A 25,363-nucleotide genomic window follows, 5' to 3' on the forward strand; every position below is an offset into this window, starting at 1 on the left:
TTAAATATGTTTGGTGACTAAAATAATATTTTAATAAATATATCTGTTTAATAAATCTGTTTTTAGAGCACCAAAATACATTAGCTGTAGTAACTGAGAAATTAATAAAAATATTCATTTTCAAAATGGGTGTACTCGATTATGCTGAGCTTTTTATAATATACGTTGCACTGGACCTCAAAGAAGTCATAAGAGTCAATTTTCTGAAAGTAATATTTAGAAATCATCTTAAAGCTAAATAAATAGCTTTCCATTGATGTATGGTTTATTTGATAGTAATGAAACTTGGCTTAGAAACAACTGATATTCACTGAGGGCGTAAAAAAAACTATAGTGAGAAACTCACCTTTAATTGTTGAAATATAGTGCTTAGCAATGCATATAACTAGTCAAATTATTATTTTTTTCTCTATCTTATTGGTAGGAAATTTACAAAATATCTCTATGAACATGATCTTTATTTAATATTTAATGATTTTCAGCATAAAAAGACCCATACAATGTATTTTTGGCTATTGCATATGCATATGCATGTGCAATCTAAAACTGGATTTGTGGTTCAGGGTCTCTCTCTCACACACAGTACACTCACCGACCACTTTATTAGGTACACCTTACCAGTACCAGGTTGGACTCACTTTTGCCTCCAGAACTGCCTTAATCCGGAATAGATTCAACAAGATACTAGAAACACAGTTGCTGCAGATTTGTTGGCTGCTCATCCATGATGCAAATCTCCTGTTCCACCACATCCCAAATGTGCTTAATTGGATTGAGTTCTGGTGACTGTGGAGGCCATTTGAGTGCAGTGAACTCATTGTCATGTTCAAGAAACCAGTCTGAGATGATTTGTGCTTTATCACATGGTGCGTTATCCTTCTGGAAGTGGCCATCAGAAGATGGGTACAGTGTGGTCATAAAGGAATGGACATGGCCAGCAACAATACTCAGGTTGGGTGTGACATCGGTGACACGATGCTCAATTGGCATTAATGGCCACCAAAGTGTGACAAGAAAATATCCCCCACACCATTACATCACCACCAGCAGCCTGAACTGTTGATACAAGGCAGGATAGATCCATGCTTTCTTCAGACCAGGCAACATTTTTCAAATCGTCTGTTGTCCAATTTTGGTGAGCCTGTGCGAATTGTAGCTTCAGTGCCCTGTTTTTAGCTGACAGGAGTGGCGCCCGGTGTGGTCTTCTGCTTATGTTGCCCATCCTCAAGGTTGTATGTGTTGTGCATTCAGAGATGCTCTTCTGCATACCTCGGTTGTAACGAGTGGATATTTGAGTTACTTTTGCCTTTTCTATCAGCTGGAACCAGTCTGGCCATTCTCCTCTGACCTCTGGCATCATCAGGACACACAGCGCCCACAGAACTGCCGCTCACTGGATATTTTCTGTTTGTTTTCTGTTTCTGTTTGTAGATGGTTGTGCAAGAAAATCCCAGTAGATTAGCAGTTTCTGAAATACTTAGACCAGCCCATCTGACATCAACAGCCATGCCACTTTCAAAGATAACTTAACTTAAATCAACTTAAATCACCTTTCTTCCACATTCTGATGCTGTTTTATCTACAGCAGATCGTGTTGACCATGTCTACATCCCTAAATGCATTGAGTTGCTGCCATGTCATTGTCAGATTAGAAATTTGTGTTAACAAGCACCTAATAAAGCACCTATACCTAATAAAGTGGCCGGTGAGTGTATGTACATATATAAATGGAGTATACACATGTATATCTGTGTATGTAGATAGATATAGACAGATAATCACACACAGCTTTAATCTATTATATGAAACAGTACATCATGATTGTGTGTGAAGCTATTAGACTGTGCAGAGAAGGGGGAAGAAAACAAAAGAGCACTAGATGGTAATTTACTTTCTGATGGAGTAGCTCGACACTGACCCCACTGAACAAGAGAGATTTCACAAGCACTGTCAAATCACTTTCCTTAAAGTCAAGTGCGTTTCTGATTGTTTTCCAAACGCTTGTCGACAGTGAATAAAGGGCAGAGATTTTTTTTTCTCCCTCTTTGATTTGAATGAGACTGCGGTGTTGTGCACTTCATCCAGGCTTCACTGACGGAGTGTTCTCCATTTCACAAGAACAGGGAAAGACGAGAGACAATAACATAAAGAGGAAGTGAGTTCATATACAGCGTTTTATCTGCCCTTTGAGTCTCACAGCAAGCGATGGCTGTTATATCTGGTGTTTGCAAAGGTCAAAAGGCATCATAGGCGGTATGTTTTGCATTGGATGAAGCTTGTCAAAGCGCAGCTCTCATAAGAGCCCTGAAGGGACATAGAAGCAAGAGACTTCCCAGAAATGCTCTGATGTGGTCATATGAGATCTGCAGTGCATCTCTCTTAGACAAATGAGATTTCTTATGTAATCCAGCCTCTATTTATTGTTATACACCTGTAGTAATCCCTATACTACAGTACTTCCTGAATATTGCAGAAAGCAGATGAAGGATCATGCTTAGTAAAACAGAAATCCGTATTTACCCTCATCCTTTAGTCCATGTGAGTTTGGAATAGCCTGAGGCATGAACTAAAAAATGAATAACTCTTGTGCATATTAAGCAGACAATATCCATGCAAAAAATGACAGTGCGTGCAACAACAATTGCAGAAGTACATGTTAGTCTAACGAGACTTCACTTCCTGAATTTGGTCAATTTTCTACCAAACAGCAAACATCAGTAAGGCTTTCTCCTCATCAATTGAAATGATACTGAGATGACATTTGAGCTGCAAGATAATGCCTGCTCCACTTCAAAGAACTACAGAAGAGGATGAGTGTATCCAAATGGCCTGCAATTTGACACTATTTTTTACACTGAAGTGGAGACTTTGTGAGGAAAAAGCTGGAATTTGAATGCTAAAATGACATGTCAACAACACATCCTCCTAGCAATTCTTGCCGCAATTTACATTGCCTATGATTTTTGCTAAATATCCTTTTTAAATGTATTTTGTAGAAAACTGAAGCAGAATGTAAGAGTAAGTACCTTATAAACTGAATGAATAATGAATTCAGTATTTCAATCTCTTTCTATTTTAGTTATTTCGTCAGTCAGTTGCACTTGCATTGTAAAAACAAAAAGGAAGACTTGTATGCCATGTTCATCAGTAGGCCTAACTTGAATTAATTATTTGTACAAAAATGAATAAAATACAAACTGGCTGCCAATTCGGGTAGTTTACTCAATAGTTTGCTAAAAATAAAAAAAAAAACTTAGTTTTATTCATGTCAAGGTGTATATTTGGTGAACATCTGCTGAAAAAGACAGAGATGTCAATTATGCTAATATTAGTTGTAGTTTTTTTACAGACTGATTTGTAATTACTACTCACTTAAAATAGTTGGGTTAATAATAACCCAACTGGTAATACAATGATGGGTCGTTTTGGCACCAACCTGCTGTTGGGTTACTTTAACCCTATCCAATGAGTTGTTGTGTTATTTTGGCAAAAAGTGGCTTAACCGCTATATAATAAATTATTATTATTATTATTATTATTATTATTATTATTATTATTATTATTATTGGGTTGACGTCTCCGCTGGGTCCTAAAGGTGAGAATGACAGCCGAATATCGCAAATATGTGTATCATTTCCTCCAAAAAATAAATAAATAAATAAAAAATGAACACTGGGGTAGAGAAATCGTTTTTGTCCATATGTAGATCGGCTATGAAGCGCGCTTTGGTATCATCGAATTAAGAGTGCTGGTGAAATGAATATAAAAAACACGACAGGGAGAGGTAATTAGATAATATTCCGTTAAACCCAGGGGTGAACTTTGTGATTTTTGGGGCCCCAAGCAATTCCAGCCAAAGGGCCCAAGTACTGAAATGCACCCTTTTTACTTTCGTTTTAGATTTATTTATATTGCTTTTTTTATATCACTCAATCTTTTCTACATTTTAAATTATTGCAAGCTCTACATTTAAATGACTAGTTTTCTTAAAATTAATTTACAACTAAAAATAATACATATGTTTTTTTTTTTTTTTTTATATAAATTTGGCTGCTGGATTGCTCCATGACGGATATATATATATATATATATATATATATATATATATATATATATATATATATATATATATATATATATATATATATATATATATTTGTAATATATATATATATATTTGTAATATTATTATTACATAACATTACATTATTATAAGAATATTATATTTGATTGTATTCATTCATTTTCTTTTCGGCTCAGTTCCTTTACCAACCCGGGGTCGCCACTGCGGAATGAACCGCCACCCCATCCAGCACATTTCTACACAGCGGATGCCCTTCCAGCCGCAACCCATCTCTGGGAAACATCCACACACACTCATTCACATACACTCCGGACAATTTAACCTACCCAATTCACCTGTACCGCATGTCTTTGGACTGTGGGGGAAATCAGACCACCTGGAGGAAACTCACGCGAACGCAGGGAGAACATGCAAACTCCACACAAATGCCAACTGAGCCAAGGCTCAAACCAGCGACCTTCTTGCTGTGAGGCGACAGCACTACCTACTGCGTCGCCATATTTGATTGTATATTAAATAATATTTAATTCTGTTAAAACTTTATTTGTCTAAATCTCATCATACAAAATATGTTAGAAAACAATGGTATATTTAGTTTATAGGTATAATTTATGCTTCTAGATAATTATTGGGGTCCCCAGATTTCTTGGGGCCCTAAGCAGCCGCTTACCTCGCTTATTGGTTAAATTTGGCCCTGGTTAGACCCTAAATAAACTTTATAATGCAAAAACAACATTAATTTAGCTGTTCTGTATCAGTTAAATCAGTTGACTGTTGAAATTCAAAATTTTTAACTCAACTGGTTGAGTTATTAAATAAATAACTAAACAAAGACTAAAAATAACCCAACAAAGCACCAAATATTTAACCCAACTGGTTGATTTATTAGTAAATAACCCAATAAAGGTTAAAAATAACCCAACAAAGCACTAAATATTTTTAACTCAACCATTGGGGTAAATAAATAACCCAACGTTTTTTAGAGTGTACAACTATTGCTAAAGTATAGTGTTGCAAACCCATTGATCATTTGTGATTACTATGGAAAATCTAGATAATTTTGCAATTTATTTACAGTGTTGCCAGATTGGGGCTTGAAACGTAAATTGTATATGCAATTTATACAACAAAACATAACTATGTGCTACTCCGTTCAGTTAGTAGTGACCAGTGCATAGCACAAACAGCTTGGGCCCACCCACAAGAGGAGGTGAAGGAAAGTTGTACCTGTACCTGTCAAACCTGACTCCCTGGACAAATCTGACTCCCCTTCGCGTGTACACACATCACCCAGCGCCTGCAGTTAAACTCACAGCATCATGACACTTTTATCGACCTTGAGTGACAGCAAGAACAAACATAGAAGCGTTGTCTGATTAACAAGCAGCACCTAATAATGTTCAAAAGAATTTAAAACGCCAAACAGGATGAAGTTTAAAAAAACATCTCGAAAGTAAAACATACTCTAACATTAAGTGTAGTGTGTGGGTGAAGGGGGGGGGGGGGGGGAAAGGGAGGTGTTTCGATGAGACCTGGTTATGTTGTGGTCCTGTGACTGCTGGTGTTGGTTGCTGTATGGTTAAAAATTATGACAGTTAAATAACTAGGTTGATTTTGATTTATATAAATTAAAGTTAAATAAAATATTAATCTAATATTTTGGGCGTTTTTGTGCGTTTTGGTGAGTTTTGGACAGCTTTTAAGCTGGAAAAGGTGAGCTATATCTGGCAACACTGTTTAAATATCTGAAGTCATCATCGGGAGCATACAAATGCAAACGACCTTAACCGGAAAAGACGCGACGTCTTTGTTTACACAATCCGTTGCTTAGGCTACCTCTTAATTGCCTATTAGTTCAGTTAAATCACTAACAGTTTGTAACAGTGATTATTAGTAAACTTCAGCTCTTAAAGTACGACTATTTATTGGTAGTTCGTGTTAGCTTAGGTATATCAAGTTGAAACAACTTAAACCTAACGCTGACTTCACGTGTTATTGAAAACATGTAACATGTTAAGATGATATTAGCATACATCGCATTCAAGTGCTTGTTGGCTAAAAGATCCATGGAGGGCACCAGGTAATCATTACATTTTTATTATTATTGTTTGTTACTGTTCTTATAAGTAGGTGTACATTCCCTTACAAAAATGTCCCGTGGTAATCCTGAGGTACTGCAGCAGTACAACATAAATTTACCACACAACAAATAAGCAGAGCTAAATATGACAGAAGTGACATAACACAATCATTATTTCAGAACATAAGATCATTGTGATATGTATTGAGAAAATTTGGTTTAAATTGCCAAAATACAACTGTAAGACCCTTTTTCAACTTAGTAGTTGTTATAGAGATGGGTGTCAAATCACTCTCTGTGCTGAATGAATGTTTACACAATCATCACAGCAAATGTTATGTTCATTCATTTTCTTTTCAACTAATCAGGGGTCGCCACAGCAGAATGAACCGCCAACTTATACAGCTTATGTTTTACGCAGCGGATGCCCTTCCAGCTGCAACCCATCACTGGGAAACATCTATACACACTCATTCACACACATACACAATTTTAGCTTACCCTATTCACCTTTACCACATGTGTTTGGACTGTGGGGGAAATGGGAGCACCCAGAGGAAACCCACGCAAACACAAGGAGAACATGCAAACTCCACACAGAAATGCCAACTGACCCATGGAGCCAAGGCTTGAACTAGCGATCTTCATCGCGGGCCCTTTATAATGTCTCTGGGGGTCCCCTAAATGTATGGGCCCTTAGAATCGTCCTAACTACCCCCCCCCCCACCCCCCTAGCGGCGCCCCTGCAAGCACTAATGGCGAGGCAATGTGAGTTATTGTCAAAAAATAATAGGAGTGATGGGTACTCTAGTTCTCTGCTGGATCATAATGTGTCCATACAAAGCACCATAATTTATGGAATGATTATTGCTAAGAATGTCATTCTAAAACTGTGGAAATCAGATTCTGTTCCTCAATTTAAGATATGGTTAACTTATCTTACTCAAATATTGCACATGGAAAGAGTCCGTTATGGAATTATTGATAATCTTGCTAAGTTTTACAATGTATGGCAACCATCACCTGGACCAATATAATGCGGATTCTGATGCTTAAAATGCTCACTACCCCTATTGACTGTCTCTTTGTATTTTCATTGAAACTATTTATATGCCCTAATTGTTTTTTTAATAATAACTTTTTTTTCTTTAATTATTATTTTTTTTATTATCTATTTGTCTTTATTTTAATTATTATAACCATTATTTTCTTTGTATTATAATGCTTATTTCTTGTATTTTTTTATTGTTGTTTTCTTTGGTAATTATTGGAAAATGTAAAACTAATAAAAACACTTGTTAAAAAAAATATAATAATAGAAGTGTCATTATTTACCCACTTTAAAGAGTAATATAATGATTAGTTTATAGTCTACTTGTTATCATAGGTGCACACTCAACCTATAACTCAAGTATCAAATGTACAGCTGAAGTCAGAGTTATTAGCCCTCCAGAATTATTAGCCCCCCTGTGTATTTTTCCCCAATTTCTGTTTAACGAAGAGATTTTCTCATCACCTTTATAAACATACATTTTAATAACTCATTTGTAATAAGGGATTTATTTTATCTTTGCCATAATTATAGTAAATAATATTTTACTTGATATTTTAAGCTACTAGTATTCAACTTAAAGTGCAATTTAAATGTTTAACTAAGTTAATTAGGCAAGTTGGGGTAATTAGGCAAATCATTGTATAATGATGGTTTGTTCTGTAGACAATCTAAAAATATATATTGCTTAGGAGGCTAGAAATATTGACCTTAAAATGTTTTATCAAAAATTAAAAACTGCTTTTATCCTTGCCAAAATAAAACAAATAAGACTTTCTCTAAAGGAAGAAATATTATCGGAAATACTGTGAAAAACTTCCCTGCTTTGTTAAGCATCATTTTGGAAATATTTGATTAAGAAAAAAATTCCCAAGAGGGCCAATAATTTCGACCTCAACTCTATATATGTTAAATATGACTTGAGAGGCTATTTATAATTATTAAGGAAGCCATTAAGACAGATGATTTATAAATGCTTTAGGATTATTTATCATTGTTAGTTCAAATTAGCTGTTGTTAATGCTAATGGAGCCAGCTGTTTTTCTGATGACCGTATACCTGACTGCCAATTTAACTGTAGGACTAATATAATGCATGGCTAGATTTGAGCTTTTTTAAACTTGTAATAATGATTTAATTCACAGAAGGCTCACTGAATGTCCACATGGTGGCACTGCGTCTTTAAAGACAGTCGAGGATGCTTGCAGGCACAGATAATCATCATGCTTTGGTGAGTGTAAATCATTCTGGAATGTGCTTTGCTTTTTAGTCTCCTCTCTGAGAAACCAGTCAGATCTGTGCCCCTAAGTGCATATCACTTTTAACCAGATGCTTTTGTCTAAAATCTGAGACAAATTTCTCAGACGCTTCTCTTCTGATCTTGGCTTCTGACTGATCATCTTCGAGCCCCAATGAGTGCTTTACTTTGATGTGAACTAACCTTTGTGTGTTGCCTCTAACAACTTCAGAAGTCTTTTTCTGCATTATGAATGCAAGCAATTTTTTTTCTTTTTAATAGACAAAGGAGTGTCATGGTTAGCTTTTTTATTAATGAAAATCTAGCCACCCTGTGACTGGTGTGCTGTAATTCATGTTATGTCATGTCAAAAAAGTGGGGAAAAATACAAATAAAATCATCTGCTGTACATTTAGAGTGGTCCAGTTTAAAAAAGGTGATGAGTAGAAGACTAATCTGATCTGTTAGTCCAGCCTTCTATTGCTAATGCATGTATATTTCTATTTTTCCACAAGAGGGCATCATTTTTAATGCTTGTTTGATTGAGAATATTTTATTGCATTATGTATTGTATTATTATTGTATGTCTATCTAGAAATATATTAACAGAACTAATAACTTTATTTGTTTGCAGACTTATTTTGTCTAATTTGGCACCTGAATAATTTATTATTTTTTTAGACAGAACCAGCAGCTAGCCTTCCTTCGTGTATAGAAAGTTATATTTTCTAGGTAACATTATATGTATGTCTGTCTGTCGGTCGGTCTGTCTGTCTGTTTTCAGCTTCCAATTCAATCAGAACAGCTTTACTGGCATGATCATACACTTATACATATACAAATCATTTAGGTTAATTTTTTCCTTATTAATGTATACACAGCACCCCATATTGACAGAAAACACATTTTTGAAGATTTATTTTAAAATAACTGGAATATCACATGGTTTTTAGTATTCAGACCCTTTGCTCAGTATTAAGTGAAGCACAGTTTTGATTGAATAAAGCCAGTTTTTCACACCTGGATTTAGGGATTCCTCCTTGCAGATCCTCTCCTGTTTTGTCAGGTTTTAAGGTAAAGGTTTGTGGACAGCCATTTTTAGGTCTCTCCAGAGATGCTCAATTGAGTTTAAGTCAGGTTCTGGCTGGGCCATTCAAGAACAGCCATTGAGTTGTTGTGAATCCACTTCTTCATTATTTTAGTTGTGTGCTTAGGGTCATTGTCTTGTTGGAAGGTAAACCGTCAGCCCAGTCTGAGGTCCTGAGCACTCTGGAGAAGGTTTTTTTCTTCCAGGATATCCCTATACTTGTCTGCATTCATCTTTCCCTCGATTGCAACCAGTCGTCCTGTCCCTACAGCTGAAAACCATCCCCACAGCATGATGCTGCCACCACCGTCCTTCACTATTGGGACTGTATTGGACAGGTGATGAGCAGTGCCTGGTTTTCTCCACACATACAGCTTAGAATTAAGGACAAAAAGTTTTATATTGGTCTCATCAGGCCAGAGAATCTTATTTCTCCCCATCTTAGTTCCTTAGCTGTAAATTATTAGTAAACTCCATGCAGGCTTTCATGTGTCTGGCCACTCTGCCATAAAGTTTCTGTCAATATGGAGTGCTGTGTGTACATTAATGAGGAAAAAAATGATCTTTAAATGGTTTTAGCAAATGGCTGCAATATAACAAAGAGTGAAAAATTAAGGAGGTCCGAATACTTACTGTACCCAGTGTATATGTATATTTAAATAGGCATAATTATACGCCTGCATGGAATCTGCATGTGTATATTGACTAATATGCAATGTTTATATGAATTATGTGCAATGGAGTTTTTAGTAAAAAATAATTTAAATTTAAAAAGTATTTTATCTGTCTTTTAATAAATATATCACAAGATCGAATTCAATTTTCATTGTAAACATTAAGAAAAAGTTAAAGTTAATATTATTAGTTTAAGTTTTTAGTTACTATACTGCTAAAATCGTTCTGCATAAATCTACATTTTTTTGTTACAAAATTCTTGCCCATAAATGGAAAAGGATCCACAAATTCTGTCTGGCCCTCGATATACCTTAAATATTAACAATATTACTACAATATAACAACTAGACATTACAGTGGTTTAACCTTCTGGTGCTGTATGGTCACTTTATTTAGAGAGCGAGTGTATGTGTGTGTGTTTATAGACAATTTAGCTGAAAGCTTTTTTTAAACATATCAACATATTAATGTAACCGATTTAGATTTATTATTTAAATTTTGAGGACAGCTTGTAATGGAAATCATGTATATATAAAAAAAAAATGTATTTTTTTGTGTGAATAGCAGAACACCAATAACACATTACTGACATAAATAATTGAAGGTCACTGATGGACAGTGTAGGCAGTACACATTCATCCAATATGTATTTTTCTATAAAGTATAATCTAGTTTAATTTATGCCATTTGCATTGTAACATTTTTCAGGCTTACAACTAAAATGCATGCATTTTACACCAGATGGTGTTAGAGAGCCAATCTGGGTTTCTGTGACACTGTTTAGTCTCAGTAAGCTGCAGTGGGGGGGAGGCTGGAACAAAATGTTCACATGCTGACGCAAAGCTCTCGGTTCTACTCTTTATGGCAGATGGTTACTATACTTATGATGCTTGATTATATCTAAGCTCCCCAAGGTGCATTGTACCTAAAAATAGAAGGGAAAAGGGAGAGAATGAATAGAGTTTGGGGTGGGGGGGTATTGTGCTTTACATAAAAGCCAAAATTGGGAGGAGTACTTTGAATCACAGCTTTCGGTGCCTTAACAAGGGTTACTTTAATTGGTTGACTGGCCCATGTGCGTTAAATTCATTAGCATAGCAACACAGCTCTTCCCTCTCTCTCTCCTTATTGGGAAGGATGCTGTGAGGAAAGGGAGGAGGGGACTAAAAATGGTGCCCCTGAGCAGGAAAGCCCATATATGGAGTCTGATAACACCGTCATACCACGTCAAAATAGCAGGTACATTGAGTGTGGGCTGAGAGAAAAAGAGAGAGGAAGGGGGGGTTACGTGCGTGTGGCATTCAGTACGTGAGTGCGTCAAAGCGGGATGCTGGCGGTCTGTGTGAGCGCCTCTATGTCAAGTGTGTGCGTCAGTCTGAGTCAGATAGCGTCTCATCCTGAGCGTGCGTCAGTGCTGTTGCTGAGCAGTCCACGCTCCGGGGAAAGAGCGAGGAGAATGCTCTGAAAAGAAGGGATACTGCGACAAGGGTGATGGAGTCATGGAAGCAAGGCAAGGACCGTGGTTAGCAAAAGGGAAGCCATTAGGAGAAACGAGAAAGCGACACAGGAGTAATTTTAAGTGCACTTTAATATAAATGCCTCTGTTTTGACGACCAAATACATTTATCAGCGACACAAAAGAACACTGATCCACAATGTCCATTCTTCATAAATAGCATATGTCAAGTATGTTTTCATCTCATACGAAAGAAATGTCTTTGATACAGTATGTACAGACTGTTGTTTGTACAAATGTACAAATGATTACAATCTTTAACCATTCCGCATCATGCCTAGCTAGAGGCACGTGCACCAAGCACCCTGTAAATCAGCATACATACAATAAAATACTTTTTATTTTTAAACTTAGCATGTAAATCGCTAGAACATAGGAATCAATCCTTTACTTGACCGTAGACAACTCTACGTTAGCATGTCGACACCATGGGAATTGAACCATTCTCAACCCGTGTCGATTAGTAACTGAATAGAAATAGAACCCTGTCCCTATTTTTCCTGCTCATTTTTTAAAACAAAACTTTGCTTCATTTCGTGTAACCCCTCTCAAAAAAGAAGAATCGATCATTCACACAGTCTTTGTCACCACTCCACACCGTAAAGTTACGATGTCACCGTGGTATTCACTGAATAAAGGTGCTGTTTTCTCTTAGGTCTGCAACCTCTCGATGTGTCAGACACACAAGAGCATCTGCAGATTGCAAGCATTACAAATATTGATGCTGCAAAAGTCCAGTGCAATTCCTTCTAGCCATGTGCCCATCAGAGTAGCCGGGCGAATGGATTAGTGACTTCGTCACTCAATAGTAGCTAGAAATAAGTCCAGTAATGTCCGTGCATGCAAAGCCATGCACAACATTTTGCCCCTCTACTTGGCGGCTTCCGCTGCAGCTTGTGTCCACCAGCCAGTAGGAGAATGATGTGGAAAAACTTGACTTGTCTTGCACACATAGTGGAATTTGTTCACATTTGTACATCACATTGAAACACATTTGAAATGATATGTCCAAGAAATATTACATTCACACACTCAAGGCCCAATGTAGTCTGAATTCTGCCATTTCTATGATTATTTCTGACATTACAGCGAAATCGCTGAAATATTTCAAGATTAAAGAAGTGAGTCAGCTGTGGGAAACATGCTGATGTTTATACTTTGAAAATACCAAATATTGATCTGCAATACCTTCCACATTGGGCTTTGTGTGTGTGATGCTGGATGACAAGCGTTGAGCCATATACGCTATCTGTTGTTTCTCACTGAAATTGTTCATGTCACTGAAGTTCACAACTGAGTTTTCACTACAAGTGAATACAAATGCAAGTCTGTAAGTTGATTTACACTTACAAAGTCAGAGCTGTTACTCCCACTCAAATAAGCTCATGTTACATTACAGCAGAAAGACACTGACCTCGTAGTCCTTTTAGGACCTGTTCAAGACTAGTATATTGCATTGCTACCAAAGGGTTGCACTATTATTAACATAAACAAATGGGTTATCAGATGAACAATTGTGAACTTGATGATTTACTCTCAATGAATTAGAGGAAGTTCAAGTCTTTTTGGCATTATATACATTATGTATATATTTATACGTTTAATTAATATTCACTTTTCAGCAAAAGTAGCTCCATGAAATATGACAATATGCCATACTTAATGAAGTAAGTCACAGACTTATTTTAGAACGGAGGATCACTTCCACTCCCATCTGTAAGACAAATAGAAGAGACAAAGGACAAAATGTTAGTAGGAATAATAATAATAATAATAATAATAATAATAATAATAGCATTGTTTTGGCAATGCTAAAAATAAATAATTAAGACAGAAAAGTGATCTACAAAAAGACCCTCACCTTTGCGGAAGCACTGTTGCGGCACATGACTTTGGAGTTGATACAACTCAGGTTGTTGCCCCAGGCCGGGGGCGATCGAGGCACCTGCCCCAAACATGGGTTCCAGGGCGGCCAGCTCCTCGAGGAGGGACTGGGCGCAGGGCAGGCCGGGCGATGGGGGGCTGACAGGCGAGGAGACAGGCATCAATATAGGGGAGGCAGGAGAGGCGGTCAGCTGCAGTGGTGGAGATGTTGGTATGCCTGTGAACAAAGGCGATGATGCTACATCTGTCTCCATGGCAACTTCGCCTGCTGCCTTCGTGTCTGACATGTTGCCTGTGTTGAGAGGCGACATCATAGCCCCTCGCCCGGCCTCATTGTTACAGTGCGCCGATTGGACGCTACAGAAGTGACCGGCACTCACAGCAGAGACCCCGTCAAAGTGCAAGGGTGGACACCAGCACTCAGGAGTGGAGGGAGAAGAGGGGGGGCTGGAGTGAGAGGAGGAAGAGGGAGTCGGTGAGAGCGGAGGGGAGGATGAGAGGTCCTGGAGAAGGGTCTCTAAGACACTCTCCTCAAACAGCGACTCGTCATCAGGGAAGATGGGCAGGTCCAAACCTTTCCAGGACTTGAGAGGGTAGAATTCACCCAGAAGTGGGATTGAATCAAGTCCATCAGAGTCCGGAGACTGAGAGTGTTCGGAAAGGGTGGACGGAACCAGCTTGGCCAGGAGTGGATCTAGGTAGAAGCCCTCTGCTAGTGTACTGATGTGCTGGGCTAAAAGCGAGATCTCCGTTCTCTCCTTTTCTCTGTCACGCAGTGAGGAGAAGAAGGGCAGACTTGGCTGTTTTCCAGGTGAGGCTTCTGGTGTTAGGAGACCTTCTGGTGGGTAAGGGAGTGGCCCGTGAGGGACATCTACGTATAGCGGACCCCGAACTTCAGGTAAAGTCATGACTGTGCAGTCACCGTCACCAGGACTGTCAGGAGTAGGAGGGAGTTTCTCATAGAGTGACCCGCTACATGGCTCCACTGGAAAGAGAATCTCTGTGGTTGGAGATGTTATCGTGAGTGGCAAAAGAGATGAGAGTGTTGTTGTTGGCGGTGGTGGGCTGCTTTGTGGGTTTGATGGCGCAGATGGAGAAAGAGATGGTGCTGTTGTCGTTGTTACTGTTGCGGTTTGACCAAGTGGAGATGGCGATGTGGCCCCAGTGGGATCAAAGCTAAAGTGAGGTTCCCCGAAGGGGAAATGGCTTCCACCTAGCTGAGGTGTGTATGGGGGTGTGCACACAAACTCCTTGGTCTGTTGTGCCTGGGAGGTAGGCACAGGTGGAAGAGGGAGGGGCAGGGCTGGTAGAGGAGGATCTATCTGGAAAGCTGGTGGCAGCAAAATATTCTGAGTGAGGAAGTCCAAATCTGACACTGTTGCAACCGTAACTGGAATGGGAGATGACGCAGAAGAGGGACTGGCCACAGGTTCACTGGGCTCATGCTGGAAGAAGGTCTCCTCTTCCATAGAGGAGAGACTGGAACGTGGGCCACTCTCCACTTGTGCGGGCTCCATTGAGGAGCTGCCACCTTGTTCCTCAGTAGATCCTGTACTGCATGCTGCTGTGCTGAAGTCAAAAGACTGACCAGATAGCCCACTGCTTCCTGGCGTGAACACTTGATCAGGGCTTGAGAGTGTTTCTGGACTCTGTAAGCTGACGCTTTCTTGTTGAGAAGTGCTTGAGCCCAACACCAAGGAGAGTTGGGTCTGTTCAGAGCTCAGCTGTTGCCTGACTGACCAAGCTTCTGTCTCACTGTGGCAGAGAAAGAAATGCCGAATTAGTAATATTCTTATTTATTCAACTTGGTCATTTAGACATGACTATATATATAGACTTACCTGATGATGTAATTGTTACTGACAATAGGGGTTTCCCCAGTTTCCAACTGCAAGACCATGTAAAGCCAGACCCACGAGTGATCTGCAGTCTCTACACGAACCACCATCTCCGCTCTGCCCTCTCCTCCTTCTCTTACTGTGTGGAGAAAAAAGATGAGCAAATCAAAACATGTTCAGCTTCTTGTTACATATAAATTCATGTCTTAGTGGGTGGTCACAAGTGCTTTTTTTTTTTTTTTTTTACTGCAAATGCATATTACTCTGTATTGCTCGTTGTGAATGTCAAATGTTGATGGGCAACTGTGAGATAGATAAGAGCTCAAGCTGGGTCTAACCAAGCAAATGGAGCTGACAATATGTGTTTAGACTCACATAGGCTGCAGTGCTGAGCTGAGGCATGTGAAAGATCCTGAGGATGGAGAAAGCTGTACCAAGACTGGGACCGCAGAATCTCCACATTTAGACCCAAATAAACACTAACGCTGAAAGTTGAAAGAAAAGAAATTAATTATTTTTTTCAAAACACAGCATGGTTAATCACAGTTATTAGAGTTTATTTATTTAACCTCACCTCTCTTGTGCTTCATGAAGTCTCATGTCTCGGCTATGCTGAGAACGAAAACATGGCAGGAAGAAGCTGCTCTCTAGTGCTGAAGCTGAAGTTGATTCTCTGTCTGAGGCAGTTCCACCTCTGGAAGTGTGAGGCTCCAGAGGAGCACAGAAACATACCCACACAGGGTTGGAAGTCCAATAGGATCCTGGGGAAGACTCACTAGGAGTTTGTGACAGGCAGCGTGCTCGAATTAAAACAAGCTTATTGCCCGCACTCTGCCTACGCACTGATTTGGAGGTGTTGAATCTGCAGCGAAACAGGCGATCTGTAAGGGAAAAGCATGAAAATAATGAAAACATGGAAATATAGATTTTTTATATGTTTCATCTATTTGTGTTGTCATTTTAAACGTCTTACCTGTGTCAGGTGAAGTTGGAGGCACCAGGTTACTCCTCATAATAAAGTGGTCTGCAGTGTCTACTATGTCATACACACTGTCCCCTTGAGCAACCAAATCTACCTAAATATTCCAAAAAAAAAATTAGGTTAACTTCCATTTTTCTTATTATTTAAAATTACAGACTGAAATAGCATATTTTACTCACCATTGAGTGTCCGAGGTGGTCAGAGACGCTGTCTGACAGGTACAGTAACTTTCCTTCTCCAGTCAATAGCAGAAGAAAGCCAGGCATCCCTTGTATTAACTCATTCAATTCATGAAATGAAAGGAATCCCGTCGTTTCCTCTGCACTGCTAGCTGCAGTTATATCTGAAAAGAGTAATTTAAAGACTGAATAAACTGTTGCATTTCCTGTATTTGTAAAACATTTAGCTCAAAACGAAATCCACGAACGCGGTAGCTTGATTTACAATTCAGCACCATGGACAGCGTTTGTGTTTCAGCACCATGGAGAGAATTAGCGGTTTAAAGCACTTTTGGTACGTTTCGCTTTCAATTTTCAGTACGTTTTTTCAGGATATTTTACAATTTGTATCATCATTAGGATATACAGTGTAGATATAATAAAAACACATGCACCTGTTGCATCAACTCAATAAATGAAGTACATGATGTTCCTAAATGCTTCAACACAAACTCGGATCTAGAAAGCGTCTTCTAAGTTCATATTTTAAGGATTACACAATAGGAACACTTCTATTCGACTTTATACGTTTTAAAAACATATTTAAATATTTACCTTGACTGAAGAAGACAGACTTTCTCGTGTACATGCACGCCAGCGACATGATATGCAGGTAGGAGAGCCGAGACTTGTCCGCATCGGAGATGGGCAACAAGTCCTTCAGGTTCCTAATCTCCGCGTTTATTTGGTCCCTTCGAGCTTTCGAAGCTCCTTTGGTGGACCGATACATTGTGGTTAGCAACGATGAAAACTGTTTTTGAGCTTTGCTAAAAGAGTTTACTGCCGTGCAAGTTGAGAAAAGTGTGAGGCTCTTTCCCAAAAGAGTTTAGGCGCGTTCACAGGTGTGTCATCTCAGCACATGTCCAGAGTTCGGCTGTTCTCCATTCGCCTGCCTCTCCCGGGTTTCCCCCTTCGGTTCCGCCACAGCGCCTGGCTCAGGTTGCGGGGACCGGAGGATAGATGTCTCTTTCCTCCAGGTCGGGGATTGAGTCAGTCGGCTGCTGCTGAAGCCGTCTCTCGCCCAGATATAGGGAGTCCGTAAATCTGGTGGAGTAACATTGCAAGCCGGTAACTTATATAGGCTGGGGCTCCACCAGAGCAGGGGGGCTCCCAACGCGCCAACACCGACGTAAAAAAGAGCGCGAGGGGAGGGGGGATGGAGTAAAGGGGGGCCAGAAGGGATTTATACGTCTCATATCAGTGTAAGCAATGCTGAAACTCACTCTCACCCCTCCCAACCCTTGCGCTCTGACTCTGCTCCGACGTCAGCATCCCATCTCTCCGTTGATGACGTTGGCTTGAAATCGGGAGCTCCGGCGACGCAAAAAGCCCGATTTGGACAAAACCGAGCAATGGGCGGAGACACAGAGTGAAACGTAGACGGAGTCACCGCACTCCGGTGTACAGACGTATGGAGGGGAGGGTGGAGGGGGGTTCTGTTTCTGAGCTGCATACGAACGAGATAGAGAAGCACTCTCTCTGAATCCTCTCATGTGCCAGTGCTGATTGCCTCCAACTGAGCGAGTTCAGATATGATTCATAAAACCACTCCTGTGTTGCATTCCAATGGCTTCCTTGCATTGTTTGTTCATGGATGTAAAATGTGATGCAATCCAGACATGATTGCTGTTGTCTTATAACTCGCTGCCTTATTTACGCATTGTGACCACAGAACTAATTCTCATAGGGACTTTCATTCATAAAAATGGCAGATTATAGCTCTCTCAGCATACAGGACCGTTCACCGCGGTGCTTAATGATGACTTTAAATGCAGCAGTGAACCAGCATCTACCCCAGTGAACCAGTCGGTGTAACCGAGAACACTGAAACACCTAATTATTACATAAATGCTTTCTCTCTGTCCTTATAAGGAAAACATGAGGCGAGCATAGACAAGGACAGCAGCTGTATTGAGTTATGTCTTATGAGTTTGTGTGCGTAAGGCGACATTGTGGGGAAGAGCCAATAGTTCACTCAGGATTTATCAGCGCAGTATGTAGTCACAGTAATGGGGGGAACATAATTGGTTGCTTCATTATGAACTTGAGATGCTCTCAACGAGGGCAGTCCGAGTGAGACAATAAGTTATTTTTATAGGGACATCAGGTAAGCTAGGATAACCCATCACAACTGTCTGAATGGGTTTTGTGCATGTGTGGATCTTATGCAGAAAGTGCTTTGCTATTTGTTAATGTATTGACAGTGTTTTGGGCAGCTATCAAATTTTATCTAATTATTCAATATAATTAAAAACACGTAATTACAAATTCACACATATTAGAAATGTGTTTTATATAGGCATAGAGGTCATTCTATTTCTGTTGTGTAATACATTTTATGATACCAAATCATATTAAAATCCATGCACATGCCATTTTACTTTTATATTGCATGGGCTGCGCGTCAGGCTCATTTAAATTAGTTCCAATGGCTTTGTATTGCACGATTTACTCTGTCCTAATTGACCTGAAACACCTGTCAAACAATTGCTCGTTTACATCTCAGGCTCTGCTGAAATTCCTCTGGCGTCCTCTCAGGACAGTTTGTTCCATTCACAATGTCCGACCAGCCGAGCGTCTCAGACAAAAGTGTCGTAGAGAGGAACTCCAGCCCTCGCTGCGCTCATTTTGCCATTCGACTCGTGAAGTAGCCTGATCAGTGAAGGTGAGCTATTTTTAGCAACAAACAGAAACTCCAGTGCTTTTCGGAAAGTTCTCACAGCGCGACTCGACGAGGTCATTCAGCGATGCCATAAATCATGTTTCATTTGTCATTCGTGAGAAATAACCAGGAGCGATCATTTAAAATATAGGTCTGTATAGGAATATCTATACAGCGATCAATAAAATGGTATTTTAGACCACCTCAGGGGCACGCGCAGGTATCTGAAACCTGTTGCGCGCGTGAATGACCATTTCCCTTTTTCTAAAAATAGCTCCCATGGCAAGGGTCTGATAAACGCACTCGGGGAGATTCGACGTCCTTAGCGACATTTTTAGTTTTTTAATCACACATTTGTTTACTGTGGTCAAAAATAGACGTGTAGGAGTATTTGTTGGTCTAGGTCGAATATTTATTTTATGGATTTATATGCATGTCCTTTAAGCTTGTCTGATTTGCTTTTTTTTGTTATTGTTGTTGTTGGTTTGGGCTAGAATTGAGCTAGGCTTAACCCAAATCCTGCCTTAAAGTAGCAAACAGACCCGGATATATACACTGAAAAAATGATTCATTGGATTTACTAGATTTTATTTAAGGTATAGGTGGTTGCAAGCAGCTGATATGGGATGGGACAATTAAACAATCAAATTAAGTTGAACATTACTTAATTTAATTTGTGTGTTTAAATTCAGCCCATATATTTTTTTTGCAACCACTAATCTTAGAAAATAGTAAATTAATCATTGTTTTCAGTGTAATGTGGCTTTTTATAGGGAGTTTTGTAAAGAGCTCTCAACAATTTGACACACTTTTAGAGACACTTTAACAGTTAAAAAGTCTGAAAGACACAATGAGTAATAAAAAAAATCCCAAGTGTGTTTAAATACATGAGTCCCAATTGGCTTTATGCACTCATATTCAATGACAGAATTATGCATGAGCTGAAGTTGGAAAGAAGATCCATAATGATCCTTCATAATCAAAGCAGACCATCCATGACTAAACCTGTTAACTAGTTGGTGGGTTTTTATGTTCCACAAACTCACAGAGTGATTCAGTTACACTGATGCATACAAGGCTTCCTGAGTAGCTTTCTCAAGGTATAGCTTTTGTGAACAGCCTGCTCTTTGACATCTCCAAAGCCACAGTGATACAATATTAATGAAAAATATGGTTGGCAAACTCTCATTAAGCCCATGTGGGTTACCCTGCACAGGGCCCACAGTGGATTTGCCCTTGGGGGGCTCCTATTAGGGTGTACCATTTGTAACACAGTGTTGGCTTTCCCATGCACCCAATTGGGATTTCTTGTGGGTTAGCCATGTGGGACCCATTATCTTTAAAGCTTTGGAGCTTCCATTAGTGTTTTATGGGAAATCACCAATATTAAGAAACAAGTGGACAAATGCTTGAGCAAACATTTACATTTCCTTATCTGGAAATCATAATAAAATTGCTCATGTCTACATGATTGCATTTCATTTTTCTAGTCCCGATGAGAAAAATGGCTCACAAATAATATTCCTAAAGTTTCCAAGTTTTCCTGCTGTGATGTCATAAAAGAACCATTTTGGGTTCCCAAAAAGACTTCTTAGGCAACAGATTTTAAATACCTTTGAATTGAAAAGTTTCACTAAATGGTAAAAGGCTCTTCAGAGGACAAATAAGCTATCTTTATTTTTAAGATTGTACATTTTTGTACAGTTTTTTGACACTATGTTCTGTGAGGTTGTGTTTAGGGGTAGTGCACATGGGAAAACATAGGTGAAATTACATTTCGGTGGTTTATTGGTCAATTTGTGTGCAATTAACTTTTAAAAAAATGTATAGTTAAAGAAATAGTTTGAAGGCCCACTTTTACGCAATCACCTCTGGGGCATGAACCGGTCATACACAAATATTCACATTAGAATGTACAAGTACTTACAAAAAAGCGACAAATTAGACAAGACCTAAATTAGTTTTGGATTGCCATGAGAGATTGTGTTGAATATGATTTGTAGTTGGTGTCATTTGAAAGTGTCCAAGTGGATGCAGCACACTGGTGGTGGTGTGGAGAGACCCAAACCCCACTCTGCATGATTAAGTGCTTTGGGTGTGTGGTCATACACGATAAATGCGCTACATAAATACACATGAAAACACAAGGTGTGCGTGTATGTGTGTGTCAAAATTAGTAGTGTTTCCTAGTTATTCATTTTCCTTCAGCTTAGTCCGTTTGTTCGTCAGGGGTCGCCACATTGGAATGAACCGTCAACTAATCCAGCATATGTTTTACGCAGTGAATGCCCTTCCAGTTGCAACCCAACCCTGTACTGGGACACTCTCACATTCACACAAATACACTACAGCAAATTAAGTCAATTCACCTATACCGATTGTCTTTGGACTGTGGGGGAAACCAGAGCATCCGGAGGAAACCCACGCGAACACGGGGAGATCATGCAAACTCCACACAGAAATGCCAACTGATCCAGCCGGGACTTGAATCAGTGATCCTCTTGCTGTGAGGTGAGAGTGCTAACCACTGAGCCCTTCCTAATTATGGTTTTATTTAAATAATCCATTCTAACTGTTTGAGAAATTGCTTTCAAAACATTGTGCTGATGTTGTATTGCAGGAAAATACAGTATCTTGTGTAAATGAAAGAATGTGCTTAATTACAAATCAGTAATTGTTCTCAGAAACACTCATACCAATAAAGGGGACACTATGTTAAAGGTGAAAGTAGAGTTGTGGTTCAGTAAATAAGTGACCTGAATCTGACCGGATGTTCTAATGAGCTTCTATAAAAGCTTAAAATACAAATTAGGTCTTTTCCGAATGTTTGCACGTGTTTATGGTGGTTCTTGTGTTATAATCTGGGGCAACAGATAAGGGTTGAGTCTTTACTGGATGTGAGTGAATGGATAATTCCCAACATGATGTTCCTCTGTTAGCAGTGTGTCACAGAGAAGAGGAAGATGTCATTTAGCCTGTAAGTGCACGACTGACTCTGGTTTGACACACAGTGAACTAGCAGTGGAGGAAGTGGAGAAGTTTTGTAGTATGTATCGCATTTTTTTATTGATCAAAAACAAAAATCGATTGTAATTTTACATAATACAAATAATAATGACAAAACAAATCTAGCATATTTTTACATTTCAAAACCGTGCACTTTATTGATTAAATAAAGGCATAAATGATATTTTGTGATAAAAAGTTTGATATTTTTATATTGTGTGTTTAAACAGTGTGTTTACCAATTACAAGACCATTGCAAAAGCATTTTTGAGTCCAAAATTATTGGAATTAATGTATATTTTTAGCAAATTTTGCCATGCATTAAAATGCATATTTGTTTTGTTTGGACTAGTGTTACTAATGCCATTTTTCTTAAAAGTTAACATAGTCCTTTTTCATTCTTATTTTAGCTTGGACTTCAGTTTTTAAATTGAAAATATACAGTTGGCTCTGACAACAAAAAGTGCCCAACATTCGATCAGGATAAGTTTTCTATTCACACACTCTAAGGAAGTCATGTAATGTAAGGTAATGTGTGTATTTATATAGTGCATTTATCATGTATGACCATACACTTAAAGTGCCTTAAAGTGGGGGTTCTCTTCACACAAGGCATGTGACGATAACGTTTTCAAGGTATATTGTGGTTTGGAAAAGTCAAGGTTTTAAAACCGCCAAAATTTTCTGTAATGCTGTTCCTTAGGTATGTGTAAGATTTTTTTATTTACATTTTTTTGTTTTGTTTTTTAGAACAACAGTATCTCCAGCAGAAAAAATATCCAAAGATGCCATTTTAAATTGTAAAGAAATCAGTGTTTTTGAAACTAAAGAAGACAGCAGAGGTCAGTTAATCTTTTGAATTATTGAGCCTGATATGTTTACTGTTCCAAACTATTATAAATCTTTCAAATATATATATATATATATATATATATATATATATTGTTTTCAAAGGGGAAAAAGGTTTTGTTTTTTAAATCCAGAAATTTAAAAACAATATATTTTAGAGCAGTAATCACAATACCATGATACCGTGAAATTGTGATGTTTTTATCCAAGGTTATCATCAGCCAGAATCTTATTCCAGCCCATGCCTACTTCACACCAGTGTGCAGCATCCACTTGGATGATGTAACAGCACCCAGAGGACAACAGCGCCAGTGCGCTTACCACACACTAGCTATTGGTGGAGTGGAGAAACCGTGATAAAGCCAGTTCAGTGGATGGGGATGATTGGGAGGCCTTGATGGGTAGGGTTTGAGTCTGCAGACATTTTTCCTATTTATCTATCAGACTATTTCTGCAGAGAATTTGTGAAAAAAAAAATTGCGGATTTATGCGGGATGATTTTAGGAGAACTGAAACTTAATAAATGAAATAAAAAATAATATTTTACCTCTATTTAAAGTTTACAATGAAAATCCAATTAGATCCACCTATTTGGTAAACAAAGCAAGTCTCTCATAATATATCTACTAGAAGACAGAAAATATAACTTTACAATCTGTATTGTAAATAAATCATATAAACATTTTAATATTACTATTATTAAATCAGTCAATAATGTTAGTGAAATTAATTTAAAAACTGAATAAACATAAATTTACACAAGTAAATACAGTTGAAGTCAGAATTATCAGCCCCCTGTTTATTTTTTTCCCCAATTTATGTTTAACGGAGAGATTTTTTCAGCACATTTCTAAACTCAATAGTTTTAATAACTCATCTCTAATAACTGATTTATTTTATCTTTGCCATGATGACAGTAAATAATATTTTACTAGAAATTTTTTGAAGACACTTCAATACAGCTTAAAGTGACATTTAAAGGCTTAACTAGGTTAATTAGGTTAACTTAGGCAGGTTAGGGTAATTAGGCAAGTTATTGTATACCGATGGTTTGTTCTGTAGACTATTGAAAAGTATATAGTTTAAAGGTGCTTAATTTTTTGACCTTAAAATGGTTCATAAACAATTAAAAACTGCTTTTATTCAAGCCAAAATAAAACAAATAAGACTTTCTCCAGAAGAAAAAATATTATCAGACATACTGTGAAAATTTCCTTACTCTGTTAAACATCATTTGGCAAATATTTAAAAAAGAAAAAAAATTCAAAGAGGGGCTTATAATTCTGACTTCAACTGTACATAGACTCATTAATTGGCTAAAAAATCTGTGGATTTCTGCAAGCGCAGATTTCCATGTGGGCTTTATGATGGGTAAGGGCCAATGCTAGGAATTTGGTCAGGATACTGGGGTTAAACCCCTTCTCTTTACAAGAAGTGTCATGGAACGGTTTAACGTCTCATCCGAGAGACGACAATCAGTGACATTATAGTGCACCCTTCACTTTACTGGGGCATTAGAACTCACACAGACCACAGGTTGAGCGCCTTCTGCTGGCCTCACTAACACTGCTTCCAACAGCAACCTAGTTTTTAGACCACCATGTGGTCTCCCATCCAGGTACTGACCAGACTCAGCCCGGCTTAGCCTCAGTGAGTAACTGCTTTTTGGCTGCAGGGTAATATGGCTGTGGTACATAATAGAAAGTAAATGGTCAACACTTGCATAATAAAAGTGGTCAAATAAACAAACAAATATTTCAGTCCATGAATAGTGAACAGGTGGGAGAGTCAGGTTGTCAGAAAAGACTGAAGTCTAAATGCCACTTTTACATCGAGCAAATCTATAAGAGATCAGAAAGAAAATGAATACTTTGCTACTCCTAAGACTCTTAAAACAGCACGCTTCCACAACCACCACTGTCCACTGAGAGTCAACAGGCTAACTAGGCTAAAAATCACACCCGATTCTCCCACATGTTCTTCCACAATAGTAATTAGACTGAAAATAAAGAAATTGACAGACATCAATAATAAAGCAATAGCAAAAAGTAATATAATCTCCTCATTATGCATAAATAACAAAGTAAAGACAGAAAAATTGACTGTAACCTATAAAGCACAGTGCTCAGCATATATAAGTACACCCCTCACAAATCTATCTTTTATATTCATATTTTTTAATAGGAAGCTATAC

The 25,363-nt window shown here is 38.4% G+C and overlaps 1 protein-coding gene across 1 annotated transcript; it reads right to left on the reverse strand.

The window, feature by feature from the left end:
- Positions 1 to 11,784: 11,784 nt before the first annotated feature.
- On the reverse strand, positions 11,785 to 17,710 carry npas4a (neuronal PAS domain protein 4a). Its single transcript, XM_056471649.1, has 8 exons — positions 17,208 to 17,710; positions 16,614 to 16,777; positions 16,426 to 16,528; positions 16,027 to 16,333; positions 15,828 to 15,937; positions 15,456 to 15,591; positions 13,592 to 15,369; positions 11,785 to 13,444 (listed from the first exon to the last, which is right to left on the reverse strand). Exons 1-8 carry the CDS (start codon positions 17,380 to 17,382, stop codon positions 13,416 to 13,418), a joined length of 2,802 nt encoding a protein of 933 aa, XP_056327624.1. The 5' UTR covers positions 17,383 to 17,710; the 3' UTR covers positions 11,785 to 13,415.
- Between the last annotated feature and the right edge of the window lie 7,653 nt (positions 17,711 to 25,363).

Source organism: Danio aesculapii, chromosome 14 (genome assembly GCF_903798145.1).
Source record: "Danio aesculapii chromosome 14, fDanAes4.1, whole genome shotgun sequence".
In the NCBI taxonomy this organism is placed as follows: domain Eukaryota; kingdom Metazoa; phylum Chordata; class Actinopteri; order Cypriniformes; family Danionidae; genus Danio; species Danio aesculapii.